At 42.6% G+C, this 16,285-nt stretch overlaps 1 protein-coding gene across 1 annotated transcript in view; it reads left to right on the forward strand.

The window, feature by feature from the left end:
* The window catches only part of MTX2 (metaxin 2), a 74,218-nt gene that overhangs the window by 47,624 nt on the left and 10,309 nt on the right, over window positions 1-16,285 (forward strand). The window contains exons 5-8 of the mRNA XM_018558065.1: window positions 11,464-11,540; window positions 13,282-13,374; window positions 14,780-14,818; window positions 15,189-15,314. Of these exons, the coding sequence (XP_018413567.1) occupies window positions 11,464-11,540; window positions 13,282-13,374; window positions 14,780-14,818; window positions 15,189-15,314 (335 nt within the window). The remainder of the gene's footprint in view (window positions 1-11,463; window positions 11,541-13,281; window positions 13,375-14,779; window positions 14,819-15,188; window positions 15,315-16,285) is intronic.

A 16,285-nucleotide genomic window follows, 5' to 3' on the forward strand; every position in this document is an offset into this window, starting at 1 on the left:
AATGTAAAAAATGATGTGTACTCTTATCTTGGATAGGGGTCTGGTATGGATTTTAAAGGGAGACCCCATGTAAAAACACACCCCCGAAAACTCTCCTTTAGATCAAAACCCCCCCCATCCCTTCACTTCAAAAGCCACCCCTCAACAGCATGAGCCCCCTTCACATCGGAGTACTACCATTACATCGGGAGCCACAGCTGTGGCAGCATGGCAAAGGGTGGGAGGTGGAACAGCACTGGACACAGGCAAACTTTCATCCGTTCCTGATTGGATTTCATCCTGCCTGGGTTAGCATCCTGGAAATGCATGAAGCTGTGCGAAAATTTCAAGGCACCTCTGAAGAAGCCAGGAGGCAACCCAGGGTGCTATGGCACTGTGGTTGAGAAAGGCTGGAATAATGTTTTAAAAAAGCTTTACCATTTGTCCTTAAACAGTCGTTGAGCTCAAGTCAAGTGATCTTTCCTGGCTGAGATGATGTAAACAGTCTGCTGCAGACAGATGAAAGCATTTCCTCACCTCCAATGATTGGACTGCAATACATTTTAACTTTGTAACAAGCTGCAAGGTGACAAGCTGCAGCAGCTGATAAGGCTGATGTCAGATTGGTGGTTCTGGGGCTAGAGAAAAATCACCACCGGCACGATTGCTAAAGAGACTGCCTGTCTGTTTCTATGGAATTGCTCCCTCTGTAGCCAGATGCAGCAAGATGTTGCTCTCTTGCTGACCTGAGCGCTGTTGAATCTCTCCAGCATGTACGCACTCCAGCATCGGATTGCTCTAGTGATGAAGCTCGGCTTGCTGCCACCTCAGTTCGCCTCAGTTCACCCAAACCCACTCAGAACTCTGACTGCCTCTCCCAGCTCCCGATCCAATCAGGTGCGGGAAGGTGCATTCCCAGCCCCACAGCTATACCTCACAATGGTTCCACCGCAGATTGACCGTCACCCCCTCCTCCAGACCCAGAGTTTTAGGCAGGCTTGGGCAAACTCGGGCAAACTGAGTTCGCACCAGGCTCAACCCCATCTCTTCTCTGAACCAGTTTCCTTGCAGGAACAATAATGTCCTTTGAAATTACATTAACATGTTAATGCTCATATTATATTTTTGTGATTGGTTTAAGATCTACTTTAAAACATACTGATTTGCTTTTAAAATTCCAGCACTAGTGCTCCCTAAATAATTTATTTGGAGTGTAATGCTCACTTTAAACCATTGAGTTCCAAACATAGACTGTAAATTCTGACTTGTTGATGGCTCTTTTTGCATCACCTTTCTGTATCACTGAACGCTACACTCATCTGTTTTCGCAGCTATATGTTGTGCTCATGATGTCATGTTATGTTTTTCTGGGAGTAAAAGAATGTAAGGCCAGATTCAGATGTTCAATATGGATGCCAGAATATGAAAAGATCTCTCCACCAGTAGCATGGCTGTACAGTCTGAATGAAAGCTTTGACTCCTTGCAGTTCAAAAAGCCCTTCATTCCTTTTGTAATACACTTTAGAGTATGGATGCAGATGAGGTCTTTGTTGGTGCCATGCACCTCATCCATTACCCCTAGGCTGACTGTGAAGCAAGAGAAGAGAGAATCTGTTGAAAAGGACCCTGACAGAGCCTGCTGTTAGCATGAACTCTGTGTGAACCAGGCCTAACAGCAGGTTTCCTGCATGTGCTTTAGGGGAACATTTGGTGAAGAACACTCAGAAATCTCTAAGTATCACGTGAAGCCACAGGAAACGACACTTTTACACCAGTTTCATAGGATAATCCTTCCTCCTCTGGCTGTGAAATGATTCTACTAATCCAAGAAGGTGTAAAGAAAGGCTGTATAATTTTAAATAACATTTTCTTACAAAAACTTGGGTTACGTACCAGTTTGCTCAGTCTTGTGGACCAAGGAACCGGCTTTTTAAAGGAATTTTACTATATTCTGGAATTTTTAGTCGATAGTAGGAGGTCAAAATATCCATTCCTTCCTCACATCTCTTGGGGACTCAGTTGGTGAGATCTCTGTGGTTCTTGGTTCTTCTCATTGTCATTCAAGGGGCATTTCTTCATGCTACTGGAGCAGAAAGAGTTAGGAACCTGCCAGAATCTGAGGGTGATTGGGACCTGCAAGCATCCATTCCGAACTAAAATACTGTAAAAGTTTTGGGTGATCTTTTTTAAAATTATTTTTGTAAAGTGGATTTTCAGTAACCCGGCGAGTCTATTAATGTATTCCCGATTATGTTGGAATATATAGCAACAGTATAATGCAGTGTTCCTCAACTTTTTTTCAGTCACGGCACCCTTTAAAAATGTGCAAAATCTCATGGCACCCCAGTCTAAAATTTAAAAATTATGCGTGGCCTTATCCCAGATACGGGTCTGGTATGGATTTTAAGGGGGGACTCCCCTTCAGATCCAGAACCCTCCTTTACTTCAGAAGCCACCCATTAACTGCATAAGGCCCCTTCACATCAGAGTACTACCATTACAACAGGAGCCACAGCTGTGGCGGCATGGGAAAGGGAGGCAGAGCAGGCGTGGACGCTGGCAAACTTCCGTCCTTTCCTGAATGGATCTTACCCTGCCTGGATTAGCATCATGAAAATTTTGAGGCACCTCTGAGAAAGGCAGGAGACACCTCAGGGTGCCATGACTCCCTGGTTGAGAAAGGCTGGTATAATGTTTTTCAAAAAGGTTTTACCATTTATCATTAAAAAGCAGATGTTGAACTCAAGTTAAGTGATTTTTCCTTGGCTTGGATGATGTAATCAGTCTGCTGCAGACAGATAGAAGATTTTTCTCACCCCCCAATGATTGGACTACAACATTCTAACTTTGTAACAAGCTGCAAGGTGAGAGGTAGCAGCAGCTGATCTGCGTAAGGCTGATGTCAAATGGGTGAGTCTGCTGCTAGAGAAAAATAACCATCGACGTGATCACTAAAGAGTCTGCCTGTTTGTCTCTTTGGAATTGCTCCTTCTGTAGCTAGATGCAGCAAGATGTCGCTCTGTTGTTGGCCTGAGCGCCGTTGAATCGCGGTCGCTAGCAACGGGAGCGACATCTCTCTGTGTCAGCTATAGTGGGAGTGTTTCAATAGGGACCAACACGCAGCCTCTTCCTAATCCTGCCGCTGGCAATTTTGGAAAAACCTGTGGCAGGATCACAAGCCCACATGACCTCATGCCTAAGACATTTGTGAATACCTCCATGAATTGTACATGTTCCAGGAATTACATGACTACTTCATCCCACAGCCGGCATCTCAGTTCTGGATGTAGATGTTGGCCCTGGATAATGCCTGCACAAAGATGGATCTGTCTTTCTGCAGAGACAAGCAGATAAATGGATTGGAAAGGGAAGTTCTGTCATCTCCGTGAGAGGTCATAAATATCTTTGTTACATTTACTTATTGCTTAGCATGCATGCACTTTAACATGAAAAAATACATCTGATGCCAAGGATCCATTATAAAGATGGCCATATACCAGTCATTTTTCTCATTTAGCCCTGTGGGTTGAACAAGAAAAAATGCATGCCCTTGTAAAACATGGAATGGAACCCCCCCAACTGGGTTAATATAGTCTGACACCAGATGTCAGAATACCCAAACAGTGTCTGCAGATGAGTAGGCGGTCCTGAGGGGGGCCACACACTGCTTTAAAATTTGGCATGGTGAGCAGGACGAAATTTGAGCAGTGTATGGCGAGCGTTGGGTTGCTCTCCAAGCAGACCCCAGGTAATGAAAAGGACATTAACCTCTTGCCGTCCGCCCGTAGTAAAAAAACAGACGGACGGCATGATGATGGGCCCTTGTACTAGGGAATGGGGGCTTATGCTAGATGCATCTCTACTTGTGGTATGGACCAGTGCAGTAGTCATGTGTTGGTATACCCACAGAGGTAATTGTTGCATTCAGAAGATCATTTGGAATTTTGTTTGCATGTCTGTGTCTACCTTAATTCTTTTCCGTACAAATGCTTTGATGTCACATTGTTTTCTTGCCTCGCATACCTAATACCATGTTTGCTTTGTTACTGTTGAATTCTTGCATTGTGAATCGATGGGATTCTGTGGCTGAGCTTATCAGTATTTTTCAGAACAATTTTCCTCTTAAAGGGCAGAAAACAAATTCTAGCATGCAGGAAGAGTCTATCGATCAATACTCCTGATTTTATCATAAAATATATTTATAATTATTTGCCGCTCCTGGACTCAGAGATATTTATAAGCGCCACTCAAATATTTGTCATGGCTGAAACTTGCCTGCATATAATGATCAATGAGTGTATCAGATATCTAATTAGTCTAATTAATATTTATTAGGCTGTTTTATTTATGGTGCATCAGCAAATACTGCAGCATTGTTGAGAGGGTAAAATACTGTAACAGTAATGTACTAATGAACAGCTGCAGTTCGGATATACAATAACCAGCAAACCTTACAAGTTAAGAAGACCCAGTCATTGGACCAAAAATTTCAACTAATTCTTTCTATAAGATTTTATATTCATTTAAAGGAGAACTATGAGATGAGTGCTTTTCACTCACCTCATAGTTCTAGGCGACCTGTGACAATGAGACTGTCACAGGTTGGCTCAGTAGATCGGGAGGAGAGCGAACACATACTGGCGTTCGCTCACCTCTCAATCCTGTCACAGCTCTCTGTCGTGACTGAGGAGGGGCTGGATTCCCCCCTCCCCGCTCCTTTCCGCCAGCGCTGACTGGCAGATCGAACGGGGAGGGGGCAGGTACAGCTGGCTCTGCCTCTAGATAGGCAGAGCCAGCTGTCACTCACGCAGCTGGGCGGATCCAGACATAATTGTCGGGATCCGCTTCAGCTGCGACGTCTCAGCTACTGCTCGCGGTATACTGTGGCGTCTCAGTATACCGCTAGCTGTACCTCGCGGTATACTGAGCTTAGGGTGACGGGAGGACGCTAGTTTGTATCCTCCTGTTACCTTAAGGAGAACTATGGGGAAAAGCCTTAACCCCATAGTTCTCCTTTTAAAGTAAAATAAAAGTCTGCCTCGTGTAGACATCCAGAAGCCCTGAAATTGCTGCTGGGTACTGCCATCTTGGATGTGATTTCAGCAGCCCCAGCAGACTCAGAGCCAACACTCAATGACACTATAGCTCCTCCCCCAACAGCTACATAAAAGGTTATGTAGGGAGATGAGGGACAGCACAGAGTAATTCGACACTCCCAGAAGAGGAGAGGGCTATGGACCAGGGCTTGAAAAATCCGCTCGTCCTCTTGTTTATGACGAGAGGACGCAGGAGCCCGATGAGTAGCTTCTTGTCCGGCTGTTGTAATTAAACGACTGGCCGGCAGCTTTACATTCAAGCGATCAGGCATCCCTAGAGATGCCCGATTGCTTGTATTGGCAGCAGCTGTCGCTGCCGGTCCCGAGACCCGATGTGCCCGGTGCGGCTGGGACCGGCACGGCTGCTCTGTGACAGGAGATCAGTGCACGATCTCCCTCTGAACCCCTCTCCAGTCCCCGAATGCAGGAAGGGATTTATGTTACATCACTTCCGCATTCTGCTGTCACTCTCCAGCTTCAGAAGCTTGTCCCTAGGTGACATTAGGGGTCTTGGAGACCCCTGATGTCTCCATATAAAGGACCTGTCATGTAAATTGGCTATCAGATAGGGGGATTCTTAGCCCCCCATGTGATAGCAATAAAGTGTAAAAAAAAAGAGAGAGTAATAAAAAGATAAAGAAGCATATTATTTTTTTATTTTTTTAAACAAAAAAGTGTTTTAAGTCCCCTGTCCCCCACATACACACGCAAACATGCGCCAGGTGTGCCCACACGCGAAAACAACAATTGTGCCGCACGTGTTACATATTGCTGTGAACGTGGGAGTGTGAGCAATAATTCTAGGGCCATTAATCACTGATAACATTAAACTGATGAGCAGTAAAAGCGTTTAAAGCGTCGCCTATAGCCAATTTTCGGTGTGCTCGTATTTTGCGGGCGTGTGCAATTTTAAGGCTTGACATGTTTGGTGTCTATTTACCCGACGTGACCCAATCTTTTATATTTTACCAAAAATATGGGTAAGAATAAATGTTTTTTTAACATAACGTAGGGAAAACATTTTGTTTTTCGAAATTTATGGTACTTTTTTCATTATCTAGTAAAAAAATAAAAAAAAAACCCCAGTGGTGCTTATATACCACCAAAAGAAAGCTCTATCTGTCCCTAAAAAATATTAACATAAATTGCAAGGCTATAGTCCGGTCATGCTGAATGGTGACATTTTTGACTGACTGGTGAGACACCCTAAAATTTTTCAAGCCCTGGCTATGACATGCAAGGATGGAGGGGGCTGCTCTAGGGAATTGACTCTCCTGGAATAGTCAAATTTTCTAGCAAGTTCAGAGGCACAATAAAAAAACCATTGTATGTAAGCATTTCAAATACATTATTTTTCTGTGCTTTGACCTGCAGTTTTGCAAAGTTGGGTCTCTTTAAGCACACTTGGTATTTTTATTTTTTTTCTTGAGACTCTGATCTGCAGCAGTTCCTGCAGTGAGTATTGTAAAACCTTCCACAGTCTGGGAGACAGGGGGAAAGATTCTACTTTGCAACAGCCTGTAAGTTGTACAGTACTCAAAGCAGCAGATTGTTGTTGGAGGCAGACTTAGGGCTTGTTTACACTATGGCATTGCAGTAACGCGGGGTAACACACCTTACATGCATTGGTGTAATTCGGTACCATTAATTCAGAGTGGCATCCCAAACAACCTTGCTGGTGGAAGTGTGATGCAGAACAAATTGTGGAAATGCACTTTTAGTGTATGCACTCATTTATGCTTGCCCACCATGATGTATCTGCAATTTAGAATGAATGGCACCTCATCTCTCAAATGCATCTACTGTGTGTTACCACAATGCGACGAGTGGCTGCTGGTGTGAACAAGCCTTTTAAAGTACTTTAAAAAAACAACTAAAATAGTGACTATGCCCATGTAATGTGTCTTTCAACAGCCACTAGTTTCCATCGGAAGCATGTGTGAGAGGGTGACGAGAAAGGCACAAAGTGTTCTTAAATCCCAGGATCGGAGACGGCTGCACACTGATGATGTCACTTTCTTATAACCATATTTATTGCAACTCAGCTAGTGCCCCACATCTCGTAGCGGTCTCTAGCCCTATGACTAAGCCCGTAAGGGTGAAGCACGTGAGAGAGGGCAGACCGGAGGCTGGACTGTATGGCACTGGCTGCGTTGCCAAAAAGTTCTTTTAAGAAAGTGATGCCATTGTTGTGCGGTTGTTCTTGATTCTGGGATCTTAAAGGCAGAAATCTTATTAACCCTTGCAGTGGGGCTATCCCCACACTACTAGGGTTAGGTGCTTGTTATTGCCTGGGGTTAAAAAACAAGTTATTCTCACGCGATCCTGTGCGCCAGCAGCACTATCTCACCCTTCTCGTCTTCTCCGTTGCAGTGATAGTATGTCCCTTGGAGTCCTCACGTCCTATACAATGTATTGGAAGTGATGACTCGAGGATTCCTAGATTGCTGCAGAGGAGGGGGAGAGACGCTTTAGAGACCAGTCTTAAGAGCCAGCCGGCACGGGGGATCAGGTAAAAAATTTTTTTTTTTTTTTTTTACCCTAGGCAAAAAACGAGCATCTAAACCCTGCAGTGTGGGGGTAGCCCTACTGCAAGAGTTAATAAAATGTATACCCGGAGTTCTTCCTTAACACACTGGAGCGAGAGTGTGCTCTGCATGCTGGCACCCAATGTCAGAAATGGAGGCCGTGGCAGAGCGGTGTTAAGTTGGGATTTCGACTACAAGGACAATGTGTTTGTCAGCCTGGAAGCCTGAACAAAGACTCTCATGGCAGGATCACCAGGTACAGTGGTACCTCGGTTCACAAACACCTCTGTTCCCGAACAATTTGGTTCGCGACCAGGAAGTTCGTCAAAATTTTGCCTCCGTTCTCGAACTCTGCCTCGGGTGACGAACACGACCGCTGCCATCTTTCCCGCTCTGACACATGGTCGTGGCTTCCTGTACTCGAGATTGCGGTTGCAGACAGGGCTGTGAAGCCTTTTTTTTTTTTCTCTCATTCAAAAACATTTATAATACTTTCTAGCAAAGATGTTGGAAAGCTCAAAAAGCAAAGATCAATAGTGGCTAATTTTTGGTATAAAACTTTTAGTTGGGGTTTGAAATGTTGAAAACAAATATCAACTGAGCAGTCTTTATTAACTCTGCATTGGCATCAAATAGTGTAAATGAAGCATTGAATTAGATATCATTGAAGCATTTCTGCTTTTTCTTTTTCTGGTTGTCTATATTTTTCTTTTGCTTTGCTCTGTGAAGCTTTTTTGTGTGCTTTGTAGCACAGTACTGTACAGTATTACGGTATTCAATCCAGCATGGCTCCCAAGAAAGTGCAGAGCAAGCATGGTGGGAAAAAGAAAGCGCAGAGCATTAATGAAGGTGACAAGAATGTGCAGAACAAGAATGGTGGTAAAAAGAAACTTGTGGTTACATTTTTTTTTTTCATATGGTTCAGAACGGATTAACCTCATTTACATTGAAGCCTATGGGAAAATGTGATTCGGTTCACAACCAAAAATCTGTTCGCAACCACGTTCGTAGGGGTCAGAACGGATTAACCTGATTTACACTGAACCTTATGTGAAAATGTGATTTCGGTTCACAACCAATTCGGTTCGCGACCAGAATCGTGGAACCAATTCAGTTTGTGAACCGAGGTACCACTGTATTAGTTAAATGGAAAAAGATTTAAATGTAACATACAGGGGTACCGGTACACTTAAGAACAAGGTCATACAGGGACTCGTGTAAACACATACACATGCACATGCACATGCACAATCACAAACAGACACACAAAGGTTGAACTTGATGGACCTGTGTCTTTATTCAACCTCAAATACTATGTATATGGAATTATATTGCGATTTGGGTTTGCTGTTCTTTAATATTATGGAACATTTTTTTCATACTGTGAACCCAGGAGCAAAAAAACACCCAGTTAAATAGTTCATTTACATATCGCTGGTTTTTGTTTTTGCTTTATTAGTGCTTTGCCCCGATGATCCAGGAGTAAAGGAAGAACGGTGGTACAGAGAGTGATCTCATGTTTAGCAGAAGATAACAAAGATATAAAGGAACAGGTGTACATTGTCATGTTGCCTGGAATAATGATCAGTCCAGGATCTTTAGCTGCTTTCTTTCTGAGCGCAGGAGCAATTTGAAGAGCAGATGTCACGGGAGATAAAAACCCCGATGTACTAGATTATTAAGGATTAAGATATGATGTATGATCTGCAAGCATATGATAGATTAGGGGTTTCATGTCTGTGCAGGGCCACAATTCTTCAAACCTTGAGGGGTAAGAGAGCTCCTTGGACGGGCAGGCATACCATTTCATAAATAATACAGACACAGAGTGTTTATTAAGGATATCACTTGACAAAGTAGGGAATTATGCTGTAGGGAAACTTTCGGGGTCAGGAATTGGTTTCTGAATAATGCTATTGGTATGAGCCTCCAACTGACAATTTATTGCTCAACTCCAGGCAACAAATTAAAAAATCCAGGCAACAAATAGGTGGAATGTATTGCCGGTGAAATGATTTGTAATTCTTTTCAGCCAGTCTTGGGAGACAGATACACTTGTCCAGCAGGCGCATCCAGGTTCTAGATCTCCCTGCGGCTACATTGCAGTTAAAGTGGATGGTTAGCCCTACACGTGCAGATCAGCCCATGGACTAAACAAGAAAAAAATCACTCGAATCCTACATCCACATTAAACAGCATGGATGGAGGACTCTCCCCTGCCAGCTATTGTATTCAGACAGCCACAACACCCCGGCTGTCTAAATAACCGAACTGTGACTGCATCTGATTGATTTTTCCACCTGGCTCAGGTGATTTTTAAATCAACTTTTGTCACGCCAGGTGGGGGTCACCCATGTCACGCCATGTCAGTCACCCATAACCCAAACATTGGCTGATTCAGCAGAATTTGGACACAATTGGAGCCATGTATGGCTAACTTAGGTTTCGGCAGATATAAATTACCCCCATTTAGTCCAACTATGCCAAATTGCTAAGGTTTCATGCATGCAAGCTTAATTTAAAACTACTCGGGATATACGCCGATCAGCCATAACATTATGACCACTGAGAGGTGAAGTGAATAACATTGATTATCCTGTTACAACGGTGCCTGGAAATTGGTGGGAAATATTAGACAGCAAGTGAACATTTTTTCCCTGAAGTTAATGTGTTTGAAGCAGAAAAGTGGGCAAGCGTAAGGATTTGAGCGGCTTTCACAAGGACCACATTGTGATGGCTAGGCAGAACCTACTAAAATTGGCCCAGGGAAGGCAAATTTAGTGAACTGGTGACAGGGTCATGGGTGTCCAAGGTTCATTGATGCACGTGGGGGGCTAAGGCTGTCCCGTGTAGTCCGATCCAATGGAAGAGCTACTGTAGCTCAATTTGCTGAAAAAGTTAATGCTGGTTCTTACAGAACTGTGTATGAATGCACAGTGCATTGCAGTTTGTTACATATGGGGCTGCGTAGCTGCAGACAGGTCAAGGTGTCCACCACCAGAAGCATCTACAATGGGCATATGAGCAATGGACCATGGGGCAAAGGAAGCAGGTGGGCTGGTCTGATGAATTCATTTCTTTTACATCATGTGGATGGTCAGGTGCGTGTGTATTGCTACACAACAAAGAGTTTGAGGTGTTGACTTGGCTTCCAATTTCTCCAGACCTCAATCCAACTGAGCATCTGTGGGATGTGCTAGAAAAACAGGTCCAATCAATGGAGGCCCCACCTCGCAACTTACAGGACTTAAAGGATCTACTACTTAAAGGACTTAAAGGATCTACTACAGGACTTAAAGGATCTACAAACCGGTGCAGAGGCATTATGGAACTTGTAGTTAGAGCTGCCTATCCCTGCTCTAGTGTTTCAAAAAAAGCTGTCCTGGGTGGAGGGGGATGCCACTGGGGCAGTAAACATCAGAGGCTGCATCACAGGGTTTTCCACTTTCTGCTAAAAGTAAATAAAAACGAATTGAATGCTTTCTTGTTATTTGTACTGTTCTTATTCTAACCCATGGCTTAAATGATTTCAGTGGAACTACAACCTTCTATCCCTTACGATGAAGGAAGGTGACATCTTTGCCTCCATTTGGATTGTGGTTGCCCTGGTGCTGCACATGTGATCAGCTATGACATCAGCCATTTGAGAGCTTGAAAGTTTGGTTGAGAGCTGAAGTAGGCACACTGACAACCTTGACAGTTGGCATGCCCTAAAAGTAACTCGTTAGGGTGACATTAAATTGGTGGATAGAGTTCCTATTTAATGCAGAGACATAATGAACAAAATGTCTTGTCTTTTATAGCACTTTACTATTTTCATTGTGTTTTTATGAACTGTTACTTTTCTTTTTTTTAATTAGGAAAAGTTCCTTTTATTCATGTTGGAAATCAAGTAATATCAGAACTGGGACCAATAGTGCAATTTGTGAAAGCCAAGGTAAGAGAACACACCTTCATCAATGTGACTGATTGATCAAAGGAAACATGAAGGCTTCCATTGCTGAGCTCTTTTGTAAGGTGCTTGGCACCTGACAGCATCACTGATCCTGAAACTTCAATACATTCTGAGCCACTGACCTGGAACAAGCATAAAGCAAATAAAGTCAGACTGAAGCCAAAACTCCTGGTCTGCATATCTGCTCAAGGCCATCAACTCAGATATAATTAAAGTGACACTAAACTCAGGAGTTGGATCTTAAAAATACATTCAAGTACCCTAACTATGAACAAAAATGTATATTATTTGTGTATCACTCGCCTGTAGATCCTCAAATCATCTCTCAATTAATTGGTGCTGACACTGTCCTTCCTTCTGGAGTGGGGCTACGTTTGTTCACCATGGTCCCTGTGTGTTGTAAAGTAGCCACCACTCCAAGCTCACTCCTGTGAAGGACTACAATGTCACATTTAGTTTAGTTAGTTAGTACTCTACTTTATACTGAGATTATAGTCCATCATGGAACCATGGTTCTTTTCCCACTGACCACCAAAGCAACAGGGCACTTCTTCTATGACCACCAATGTGAGGGTATGTTTCTGTACGGACCAACAATGTAAGGGGGGCTTTTTTTGTACTGACCACCTGTGTAAGGGGGACTTTAATATACTGGCAACCAATTATTACAATTGTTTTTACATGTTAAAAAGATTGAGAATGGCTAAATTACCCAGAAGTGGACCCTGAATGGTTTTGTTATGTCATTCTCCATGTGATATAGAACGTTTGCCTTGGTCTTCACATTTTTAAGTCATGTACAATAAAAGCTGTTTAACATTTGGTCTGGCACTGTTTGAGAGACCAAATCTGCTTTTCCTACTGTTAATGTAGTTGCTAAAGGGGTTCCCCACCCAACAGAGAGTTTTGGCAACATGAGGTAAAAGCCCGTAGGATCTATGTACTTCATTGTTGTCTCCTTTACTTGCCTGTGTAATGATGCGGTCATAGCTATCATAGATGAGTTTCATGTTCCCTTTTGGATATTTCATGTATAAAACAAACATGATGTTTGGTTTGAGATTCTATAGCTGGGGTTTCTGAGATATAGAAAAAAGCTAAAGAATAGTTCAGCACATCAAAATCATCTGGCACTCGACCATCTCAAGCTAATAAATCAGTTTTGTGAGAGATTACCGTGTAAAGGAGAATTATGGGGAGCGTAAAATACACTCATCCCCATAATTAGAGCCAATGTGTAGCACTGAAGCTGTCACACGTCGACTCTATTGATCGGGATCTGATCAATCACATACCGCTGATCGCTCATTTCCCCATCTTCTCCCTGACAGTCATCGCTCCCCGCAGGGATTCCCCCCTCCCCTCTCCGATCCTCCAGTCCTGACTGGAGGGATGGATCGGGGAGGGGGCAGGCACAGCTGTCTGGCTCTAGAGAGGCGGAGCCAGCTGTCAATCAGGCAGCGGGGTGGATCCTGACAATATTGTCAGGATCTGCCCCGGCTGCAGCGCGGCTCTGCGCTGTCAGCATATTGCGACAATACCCCACTATGTGCTGAGTTTTTGGTCACAGGAAGACATTAGTGTATGTTCTCCTGTGACCCTAAAGAGAACTATGGGGGAAAAAAAGTTGGACCCTAGTTCTCTTTCCAGTGGTTAGGTGCTGCTGTTATTGTGAGTTATACAATGGACTACTCTAAAATCAGTTCTTGGCTTCTCCACACAGGGCCATTCACTCAGCGACGGCTTGGATGAAGTCCAGAGAGCAGAGATGAAAGCCTACATGGAGCTAGTTAATAACATGCTTTTGACAGCAGAGGTAACTATGCTTCTTCATTATATGTTATCATTGTTAAACTCATGTCTGCGCTTGGTTACACTACAGTGAATGGTTTCTGTAAAGTATGGATCAGATAGAGTATTTATAAAATATGATATGTATTATTCCCTCATCTAGATATCCAGATTCATTCGTCTCCCTCAAATAAACAAACCGACTTTGCATCTGAAATCTGAGGGTTGACGAAGCCTATCCTGTCTACATTACCTAAATATTGATTCTCTGGGTGGGCTTGGTAACCAGTGGATATAACGGCCAGCTCTTGCCTTTCAGAAGCCAAGCTGGTGTTTCCATAATGGTCCGACTCAACTGAAGGAGAATTTGGAAAGTGCTTGCAAGTACATGAGGGGTGATACCTCATATACAGTAATGATGGTACTTTAAAATTAAAGGGTTTGCCAAATGATTGCTTTAAATTGAAATATCACCTAGATATAAATAAACAAATCATTATTTTTGTTCACCCAATTTAAGTACCTGAATATGTCTTTCTATTGGCTTCCCGTACTCTTGCACAGCAGCACACAGACTGGATGAGGGAATGCTGGTACTGTGAGCCAGTCAAGCTCACTATAGTGACAGGAGGGTGAATCGGAAGTGAGCAGAATGTCTTGATGCTCACTCATTGTCTAGTCATCAGGTAGGGAGCAGCTTGGGGGTAAGCTGTATTGCTTAACTGGAGTGAAGGAAAGTCAAGTCACCTTGATATGCTGTGTAGCAGGGTTGCCTGAATCACAACATTGGCTGATCAGAATTACAAAGCTTTTTGTCAGGTAGATCAGATAGGCTATTGATAGAAAAGAGGGCAACTAGTGGGTAACAATCCTTAAATAATTATTTACTTAATATATATTATTCCCTTTCTGATTTTTTTCTTTCAGTCCTGGGTATAACTCTTTCAAAATATATCAGAAAAAGCAACAAATACCCTGTAAATGGAGATCCCAGGACAGAAAACTTTCCATATACACAAAATATTATTACTTTTATTATTACAAATATTTTTAAGCATTTTGTGTATATGGAAAGTTTTCTGTCCTGGGATCTCCATTTACAGGGTATTTGTTGCTTTTTCTGATATTCTTTAGATCGGGTAGGCCCTCACACCATATAGCTAGCAGTAAATCCTACTGATGTAAAGTGGAGTGTGAGCAGCTTTCTTCTGGTAAAAGCAAATGTAGTAGTTGGATTGGTCTATGGACGCCCAACTTCCATCTAATGCCTGTGGCTGGACTTCATTTTTAAAGGTTAACATTTCTGTTTCTTTGGACTTTATCTAAAAACAAAGAAAACACCTTTTTATATTTGTATGCGTTTCTCCCTCTGCCTTTTTCTCTTTGTACATGATCTTTTTTTTTTTTTTGTACTGTTTATTTTCTTGCAGTTATATATTCAGTGGTGTGATGAAGCTACACTAGAGGAGGTGAGTGACTCCAAAGCATTTATCTTGGTTAAATTTTAATGAGAAAACACTTTTGCTCACAATTGTTGGTCCCTTCTCATAAATGAAACATTGAGGGTTTTATAGCATTAGTTGATACAGTGTGTGTGTGTTTTTTTTTTTTTCTGCTGGCACATACATTTTGCAATACATCTGGCAAATTTTAATATAGCTGTTAGCTATTTTCTTTATATATTTAGAATTTGCAATGTTTGAAGGGAAATATTTACTGCTGCAGGCTGTGATTTTTCGTTTGGGAAATATCCATTGTGGATAAATGCAGCCTATTAGGCAGTGCTGTCTGATCTCTTCCTGTGTTTTTGAGGTTCTTGTGGTTTCTGTGTTTACGCAGATCACTCAGCCCCGGTACAGCTCACCGTATTCATGGCCGCTCAATGGTATTCTAGTCCTTCAAAAGAAATGGGAAATAAAGAGGAAAATGAAAGCCATTGGCTGGGCTGGGAAGACTCTGGAACAGGTGAGTAGAGGAATGAGTTTGTGAGGCATCGCCTTGACATACTGCATGGTAGAAAAATAAGATGTTTCTATTTATAAAGATCAACAATGATGATGCAAGGTGAAGTAACCCATAGCAGATCTGAGTTTACTAAAGCCAGATCATTCAAAGATACATTCTGATTGGTTGCTTTGGATTACTGGGCTTTGCTCACTGCTCTTGGACTTATTAAATAAGCCTGAAGATGTATTAACTGCGGTTTATTCATTTCATAGGTTTATTCATTTAATAGGGAATCTATCTTGAATAAACATACCTACATGAGAAGTCTCAGATGGAAGCTTACATTCTTTGATTCTGGGACTAACAGTTTTAGGGTATTGAACCTGTGGCCTGGCTATGGACATTCAAGTATTTACATATTTTTAACAAGTAGTAAAGAAGCTTTTCACAAGCAGTCCCTGACCTCTGTAGCTGCAGGCGGAGTGAAGCACTTTCTCCTCAAAGGTCACTGCAGAAGCACTGAAGTTCTCTCAGGAGTTCAGTTCTCTCCGCTCCCCTCCCAGCAGTAACTCTGCAGCATGCCAGCCTTCTAATCTGTAATGTACACATAGAGAAGGTTGTTTGGAGGGGTGTAGCACTGTGAGCTGAGCTGCTGAAAGAGAATGGCTTTAGTACTTGAAAGTTTAGGATGTGTTGCCTCGTATTGACTGCAGCTACATAGATTAGTGGTACTTGTTTAAAGCTTATTTACTGCTTGTTGAAAATTAGTAAATGCCTAAATTGTTTGTCATACAGAGAAAATCTTGCCCCTATTTGCAGAGGATTACTTAAAATTAAAACTTATAGCAAACCTGTGTTGGGGGACATTTACAGGTGTTCTCATTGCATTCTGCCATGCAGTTTGACCTGTGCTCAGGGCTCTATTGACTATAATGACAATTATAGGCCGGTACCCAGGGCAGACGCACTAGAGGCAGCACCAAGTCTAA

This window comes from Nanorana parkeri, unplaced genomic scaffold, assembly GCF_000935625.1.
Source record: "Nanorana parkeri isolate BGI_ZX_2015 unplaced genomic scaffold, ASM93562v1 scaffold319, whole genome shotgun sequence".
Taxonomy (NCBI): domain Eukaryota; kingdom Metazoa; phylum Chordata; class Amphibia; order Anura; family Dicroglossidae; genus Nanorana; species Nanorana parkeri.